The sequence below is a fragment of the Dendrobium catenatum genome, unplaced genomic scaffold (assembly GCF_001605985.2).
Source record: "Dendrobium catenatum unplaced genomic scaffold, ASM160598v2 fragScaff_scaffold_898, whole genome shotgun sequence".
Taxonomy (NCBI): domain Eukaryota; kingdom Viridiplantae; phylum Streptophyta; class Magnoliopsida; order Asparagales; family Orchidaceae; genus Dendrobium; species Dendrobium catenatum.
In genome coordinates, this window is record NW_021319360.1 from 1,215,481 (window position 1) to 1,224,113 (window position 8,633).

Genomic DNA, 8,633 nt, shown 5'->3' on the forward strand with positions numbered 1-8,633 from the left:
TTTTTATAAACATCCAAAATGCTAAAATCTATTTTATACAAATAGCTAGATTTTTTTTTAAAATAAATTAAAAAAAAAAAAACATTATGGGATTCTTTAAATAGCGTTTTTTTAACTATTTTTTAATTTTAAAAATATATCACATTATTAAAAAAAAAATACTCAAAACTGTTTTGGAGTATTTTGATTATTTGTAAACTATCGAGTCTATGACTTCTCTACCGCCGATTGTCGTTGTCGTTAGCAACTAAAATTACTGCATCTCATTGGCCTCACCAATGAGTTGTTGACGATTGTTGCTACAATCATTTTTAATCAATTTATTTAATATTTAATTGAAACAAAGACATTATTGTTGAATAAACAATATGTTTTATATTTTGCCACAATAAATAAAAATAAAAATCAATTAAAATGCCTCTAACAAACATGTTTTTTTTTTTTAATAAAATGAATTATTCTCAAACTGTCCTTTATTTAAGTTAAAATTTTGATTTAACCATGCCCAATTTAGGCTTCGTTTGGGACGGCTTTTTTACTGCTTTCTAAAACGGAGTTTTAGTACAAAAATAAATAAAAAAAATTTGTACTAAAACTTTGTTTTAAAAAACAATAAAAAAGCCGTCCCAAACGAAGCCTTAATCTCTTCTATTTATCCTCCCACGGTATTGCTTCTCATTGGCAATTTTCCCTTTCGAAAATGACTCCAAAACTTTGTGATCAAAAAATTTAAAAAGCCACAAAATTAGTTAAAACGTCATAATTTTTAGCACCTTTAAATTTCTAATCTCGTTTGCAAGAAAATATTTGATATGTGCTTTTTGAATGTTTTTTATTTTATATTATAAATAAAATAAATCATTTAAAATAAAATAAATGATTTTGAAAATGGTCAAAAACTAAATTTAAGTATTTTCATTTTTAAAATAAAAATTATCCTGCTCATTTTTGCTGGCCATTGTTCCTGCCAATGCCATCTTCTACCATTAAAACAAATATAACACATCATTAGGACATTAACTTTTTTTTTTAATAAATAAAATTTGTTATGTGCATTTCTCTTTAAGCAACCATCCCATAACAAAACAAGCCCTGGGAGATTTTTCCACGGCTCAGCTCATCGCTGTTAGGCGATTTACAATATCTACAAAGGTTAGGCCAAAAGAAAAAAAAAATTCAAAGTTCAACAAACTGCCAGAAAAATTAATATACATTAGAGCCTCAGTTCTATGATTATTTTATAAAAGACTGCATGAGTTTTCTCTGTACGACATGCAACTTAAAATTAAAATCTTTCAATATGTGCTAATATATATGCACTTTGATCTTATTTTGCTCCTTTATTTCTGTAACATTTAGATCTGGACCGTCAAAATTGCACTCAGGAGCTAGATCATAGATCACTGATCTTATTGGACCTGTTTTGGCTCTTGGAACTAAAAAAAAAAAAAATCAGTCAGTGAGGGGGATACTTCTAGTTAGAAATCATGTTTTGAAAAATGATTATGAGCTTTTATATGTTGCACTTATCTTAAAATAAATTTAATGATTTTGAGACTCAATATTCAAAATTATTTTGATGTTAAATGCAATCATGACAACTTACTTGAGTGTAAACGGGATCTTCAATCAGGGGACAAACATGCGATTTAGTGGCATCAACCCAATTCTGTAGTTCGGCAGGAAATTCTTTTACGGGGGGCCTGAACCCGTTAAATTGGAAATCTACTTGATTCGTCTGTAAGCTGACTTCTCCATTAGGTTGGAACTTGTTAGCAAAAAGATTCATATCATAGGATTGATAAGGGTGTTGTGCTCCAAGCTGTAGCTGTAAGCATGAATTATGACCCATACCATTCAAGGGTTCCTCTTGTCCATTGTTAGTACACACTACTTGTTTTTCTATGCCGTAATAGTGAGGGTAGTCTTGAAGTGATGTTTCTGTGGAACACATGTTATTTCTGAAAAATATAATAACAAGTTATTACATATGTGGCGATAGCACAAGGAAACAAGATTTCAATAAAGTTCATATTAAAAAAATTAACATGTGAAGAATTTTGAAGAAACACTTGGAAAGAAGAATTCAAAGCAGGTTGAAGTAGGGTAGAACTTCTTTTTGAAACTATGATCGCATGGAAGAAAGTACCAGCAAAATAAGAAAAAAACACTGGCCATAATCAGGTTGGTGTTGTGACTTTTGGCATAAACTACTGAACAATTTCTAATATGCTAAAGAAAATAGATCTAGAACATATAACTGAATTTGCCCTGCGCCCTGAACAAGATTTCACTTGTATTGCAAATCAAATTAGGTTAGTTTTCATGTTTATGTTTTAGCCTAACTAGCACATTATGTGGTAAATAGCCACACAACATTCATGCATATCTTATCAATTAGTGTCTTCATAAATATCATTCAATTTGATAAGTTAAAAGCTTTGAGCTTAACCTATAATATTTACTCGGAAGAAAAGGATTTAGATTAAGCCAATTCAGAAGAATTAAACCCCATAACAAGTATCAAATTGATGGGACTGGCACGTAGAAATTTAGAAACGACTGACCCTAAGTGCTTATAGAATTTAACAAAATCAGATAATTAGTCTTATTGGACTGGCTATGCACTTCATATCAATCAAAATTACACATTAAAAAGTAAAATTTAACATGGATCTTCAAGTATTGAGAGACGATCGAATAGCATATAGGATTTCATCACAATTCTAGAACTAAATAGAACACCAAAAGACTAATGGCTAGGACTTGAACAATGTATGTGGTGGAAGAGGTTTAGAATGATCACTTCCAATTAACCAAAAAAAAAACTTAATATTGTTTTTATGGCAAAAAAATCAAAATGAGATAAATAAAGATCAAATGCAAAAAATTGTTGCACCTTAGATGGCAAGGCCCAAACAAGTCCAAAATGCATGATGTATAATTGATCTAACAATCAGGTATCATGAAATCCATGAAACAAATTAATAGCTAGCAAACTTTAAGAAACCTGATTGTTGAAAAGCTTTTTGTTTCATCAGGAAACTTAACATAGAAGAAAGAATAATTTAGTGAAGAAATAGCAGAGCGTGTTTTGACCTTTGAGGTAGCAAGCTAGGAGCTCCTGAAAACATGAAATTTTGGTCATCACCATGATGCTGCCATTGCATATTTGAAGGTTGTTGCTCGTTGCTCGAATCCACAGGCAAGTTCATGGCATTGAGAAACTATGGATAAACAAAACACATCATTTTTTTTTTTAATGCAGTCAATAAAAAATAATAGTTGAACTTTATTATGTACTGAATAATTTAGAAGCTGAGATAAATGTGAAAAAGTTTGTACCTCACCAGAGTAATCTAACTGAAAAGGTTGGTTGGTAAGGTACATCTGTCAAGCAAAGAGTGAATCAGAAGTTAATTGTAGGGAAAGATAGTCATATTTTTTTATGGTACTTAAATAATTAAGTCTTATGTAAATAGAAACTTTATAGTCTTAAACATGTAAATAAAAATGAATTAAATGTCATGTATATAAACCCCCCTAAATACAATTAACACAGGATAAATAATATTATTTCAAATCATGCCCTCTTAACATAACAATTTTCTCATATTGTTTGCTAATAAGCATCATACACTAATAGAACCATGTCGAATTAATAAGAAATTTTAATTCAATCACATCAAATAAATTCCCAGTTGTGCAATTAGGAGCACAGGCAAGCCAGTAACAAATAAGTAGAAGAAATTAAGCAAGGAAAGAATTTAGGGAACTAAAATAGAAGAAAAGCCTATTGAAAGTCCAAAAAAAAAAAAGATTGTAAGAATGTGCTGCGCAAGCCTTTGAAAGTGTCGTGTGGTACCCTTTTTTACGTAGTTGTTAAGCACCAACTATAAATAATACATACCTTTTGCATTTGAATCCGATTTATAGCTTCCAGTAGAGTATGTTCCATTTGCGTGATTTGCTCTATGCTATCAACGTTGTTAGGGTCAGTCCAATAACTGTTGTAAAAAATGTGTTACGCACAACAGTTAATAAGTGAAATAAGTAAAAGCTACATCAAACAGGTTGACGTTTCAAAAATTCAAAGCGGTTCAGTTTCCATAGCAGAGACGCCACTGTTCCATTAAAATTTAGGTTTTGTTTGTGATAGCTTTCTTATTGTTTTCTAAAAGGAATCTCTAGTATAAAAATTTATTGAATTAGAAATATTTGTATTATGAAGTTGTTTTACACAGCAGTAAAAAAGCTGTCTCAAATAAAGTCTTAGTTCTGACTGGCACCGTGCAAAAAGCTTTTGATTATTAGGTCGAGAAAGTGATCATTGCTTGGAATAAAACAGTAATATATTTTATAATTTATTTGCACAGATAGGCTATCCCAGCCCGGTAAATAATCACTCACTACCTCAGCTGGTAAAAATACAAGATAAAAACATTAAATGCAAAATTGTATCAGTAAAAACCATATCATCCTAGTTTATCTAACCAAATCAAACCTAAAAACACTAAACAGCAATTCCATTAGTTGAAATTAAGTCATCGTTTGGGACGGCATTTCAATTCGATCACATAATCTCTTGTGAGTTAATTGATGGCTAGTGTGTTTAATTTTATAATCTTTATACTTATTTTGAATATTCCTTATTTAGGATATCATTTCCTATGTTCTAATAAGTAATATTTTTATTTGCAGCATGAAAGATATAAATGATACTATCAAGGTTTTTATTGAAGCAACATCTCTTTGTCCTAGGTCGCTCTCCAAATCGAAACAAGCACATTTTATTTTGGCAACCATTTACAACATTGAAGGGTTACCCTAAATGAGCTAATGCCTATCAAGATTGCTTTGTGTCCGCTTGAGAGAAAGAGGAGTAGAAAATACAACAATGCTACTTCTACCATTTAAGTTACAATAGATGTTGATGACCTTGTTTAGAAGAAGCAGCCTGCCCCAAATACTTTTCAGAGTACTAGACCCTTAATCTTTTCGAAGGAGGTTAGCACCATTTCTACAAGGCTCCTGATGACTATTCTAATAGTGACTTATGATGCTGCCATTGTAATTATCATTGTAGTTTGTTGTGATTTCTACTAATGGTTTTTATGCAATCATGGGATTTACAATTATGTGAGATATGAAGCTATCTACTATATGTGGCCTGCAGCTATAAGTGTTGCTACATGGAACTTATTTTATAATCTTTGTCTCTAGTCACAAACTCTTAATTTTGTTTTATGACTGTACAAGAAAATTTGAAAAGATCGTAAACTTAATGAAGAAATGAGTTGTTCATCTAACATAATAAAAATTGAAAATATCACCTTAATCTTCTTTGCATTTCAGATAATTGAGATCTTAAGTTCAGCATGTGGCTAGATAACTCCTGCTCAAAGATAGAATAGTTATCTTAAAAACCGTATTGAAAATCAGGAATATGCAACTACAGCACCATGTTGTTATCTTCAAAACATACCTCAATGGTCTGGTTGCTGCAATAGATAAGAGGAGAATATTAGCGTATTAATTTTTGCAGCCTACTATTATATGTAAAAGAAACTTGTCAAGTTTATTCCATACCTTGAACCCAAGAAGTCTGGAATATTTACATCATGATCCAATTTCTTGAATGTCTTCTTTAGTACCTATAAATTTAAAAAAAAAACAAACATTAACACAAACAACTTTTTTACCCAATTGAATACAATCTTATGACAAAATTGCATATTTCTCCCTTAAGATATCCAATTCTTAATGTAAATAATTGTTTTCCATTTAATAGGAAACACAAATTCTTCATTTAAACTCAATAAAAGAGCTAAATAATTGTTTTCCATATAGTAACTAAATTGTTATATATATATACATGATGATCAATGAATATTTTTAAGGAAGAAGTCTTGATTAGATACCTACTAAATAATTCAATGAAGGCATAGATGATATTTCTTTTATTATGTCAATGAGTATATACATAAATTAAAAACTTTTTTCCATTGATCAAATGATATCATAAAATGATACATTCTTGTCCAAAGAATTATCAACTAATACAAGTCAATTGTACATATTGAAACCATTTCTCCAATGTCAAAATCGTCCCAAGTTTTCTTCTCTTGATTGCAAGAAGAAAATCAATACATCATAAGGTATTATAAAGGACATCGCCATATCCTAAAGTGAGAAACTAGGAAAGATGCAAATGTCTTCTTCCTTAGTGCCTTAAAGCAAACAAGATGATGGAATAAATGTAGAGAAATATATTAGTTTGGTGTGGAGTTCCAAAGAGAAGCCAAGTAAGCAATTTTGTCACCTCAAAATATACCTTTAAGAGTATTGATAATACAAACAATTAAAAAAAACATGGAAGGACTCATAAAATAGGAGAACTTATAGGAAAAAAGTTTATAACCTGCTTTTGATGTTGCATAAGATTTATCTTTTTTATATATATTTAGCAATAGTTTAAATATTTTAACCTGTTAGATCAAAAGTAAGATGTACATAATGGACTTACCTCAAGGCTTTCTAATTTCCTCTTTGTTCTCTCTTGTGGGGTCAACTGCACAAACTTAGTAATAACGTCCTCAAATTTGCTGGTAAGAAACATTTGTCATATAGAAATATGCAAAAAATAACATGCATCTTAATAAAAAGAATTAAATAACCAGAAGGTACAAGAAAAAATAAAGGAAATACTAAGAAAAATAAAATAAGCGAGTAAGGATGTAAAAGATATCTCATCATAAACTCTTAAGAGCCACTATCAACTCGTCACATATTAAACAAAGAGTTTCTTACCTAAATTCTCTCCATACATAATGGGGCATGAGCTTTTACTACATCTATTAGTGCATTTGGGATTCTCATAAAAAGAATTCATGGAATGGAAACCCAACTACTCAAACTTAATTAAGTAAAAGTTCACTTTTTACCATCAAGCTAATATACCAACCTACATACATCACTTTCTCATTATAAACTTTCCCTTCATCTTAAATGTTCCGTTAGTCCTACTTACAAGTAACCAAGACTGCTTCCCTATTTTAACCAACCAAACTACACTGAATACCCATAAAAAAATCCTTGGTGATGTTGTCAACCAATCACCAATTTACAACTAGTTTCTAACATAAGTTCTTTTTATACCTACAAGAGCATGTGCTTTTACTCATCTATTATTACATGCGCTGTACTGCATCTATTACTGAATGAAATTTTATTGCATCTATTGATGCATTTTGGATTCTTCTAAAGAAATTCATGGAAAGGAAAATGACTGCGGAAACATAACCAAGCACAAGTTGTTCATTATTTATCATTAAAACTAATACAATAAATTGTTTGTATATCTAGCTACATTTAGAAATATGTATACATAACTCTCTTATTTTAAATATGCCCTTCAGTTTAAATGTCTCATTAATCCTCCTTTCCAGCAACCAATACTAATACCCTATTTTCACTAACCTAATTATATTGAACATCCTTAATCACTTGAATCAATTTCATATATTTTCTTCTACTTTATTCTAGTATTTAGGATACTTCAAATTATTTAACTATATCTAAAATAACATAAGATATCGCTCCATGGATTATTGAGCTTTCTGAAAGAATAATTTGAAATGTATTTAGGATACATAAAACCATTTCTCTCTGAAAAACTGAATCATATCGACAAGCTACATGACACGAGTTCTGATTTGAATATGTTGTCAAGTATAAACATACCTGTGCTCTCCAAGACATATCGTTGGTTTTCCCGTTGGCGAGAACATGAGAAGTAAAATATCAATGTCGCACAATACGGAGAGCTCAGTGGCCTTCTTCGCGATACCTGCCCTGCGCTTCGAGTAGGTAATTTGACGTCTATTCATACTCTCCAAACGCTTGATTGTAAGCTTCACCCTTCCCATCTTGCGATTAATTAGTTTAGCGGCACCCAAATCAAATTTGTTAAAAATTGTTGGTTAATCCTTCACAATTCCAATAAACACGAATCAATCATTCCACCGCAACCATTAATGCGTCGAGGAAAGCCGGAACTTCTTCAAATTGTGGAAGAAAGTGGATCGAGAGAAAACACAAAAGGTGATTGCGTTGGCAGCTAGGAGGTCACTTGAGGGCGTAAAAGATACTTGATGAAAGAAAGAGAGAGATACCCAAATGAGGAAATCAAACAACAAATTTAAATTGAATAAATCTGTCAAGAATACGAAGGAGGAGAGATGAGAGAGAGAGATACATAGGAAGGAGGTTCTTAGGGTGGACAACGGCGGAACCATTTGTAGTTGAGGGGGTACAACTGCCGCCCCCCTCCCTAAAAAAAAATTAATTAGAGGAAGGGTTATTTTGTAATTTTGCCCTCCCTAAAGTAATTATTGTTGACCTCTAACTGTCGGAGAACCCGCACCTTCGTTCGGACCAAGCCGGCAAACCCTACGACAGAAACTACCCCGAAACCGACACCCATGACACAACCGTCGCCTACGATCTCGCATAACCGTCGCTCTTTTCACAAAATAAAAAAGACTCCTCTCATTCGGTTCCCTCACGCAGAGAAGAGAAAGAAAGGATTTCAGAAACTTACCCCTTCTCCCGACACCGTCCAAGCCGGACCT

The 8,633-nt window shown here is 31.6% G+C and overlaps 1 protein-coding gene across 3 annotated transcripts; it reads right to left on the minus strand.

The window, feature by feature from the left end:
* Positions 1 to 1,182: 1,182 nt before the first annotated feature.
* Positions 1,183 to 8,627, minus strand: LOC110110530 (agamous-like MADS-box protein AGL65). Of its 3 annotated transcripts, none has more exons than XM_028697217.1 (10): positions 8,603 to 8,627; positions 6,527 to 6,605; positions 5,590 to 5,654; positions 5,486 to 5,501; positions 5,334 to 5,395; positions 3,911 to 4,007; positions 3,346 to 3,390; positions 3,100 to 3,227; positions 1,607 to 1,961; positions 1,183 to 1,436 (listed from the first exon to the last, which is right to left on the minus strand). In XM_028697217.1, the coding sequence occupies exons 5-10, from the start codon at positions 5,378 to 5,380 to the stop codon at positions 1,410 to 1,412; spliced, it is 699 nt and encodes a 232-aa protein (XP_028553050.1). In that variant the 5' UTR covers positions 5,381 to 5,395; positions 5,486 to 5,501; positions 5,590 to 5,654; positions 6,527 to 6,605; positions 8,603 to 8,627; the 3' UTR covers positions 1,183 to 1,409. The 3 variants fall into 3 exon arrangements, with proteins under 3 accessions (XP_028553050.1, XP_020697712.1, XP_020697713.1); XM_020842053.2 differs by lacking the exon at positions 8,603 to 8,627 and adding an exon at positions 7,744 to 8,596; XM_020842054.2 differs by lacking the exons at positions 1,183 to 1,436; positions 1,607 to 1,961; positions 8,603 to 8,627 and adding an exon at positions 7,744 to 8,596 and having other exon boundaries at positions 3,351 to 3,390.
* Between the last annotated feature and the right edge of the window lie 6 nt (positions 8,628 to 8,633).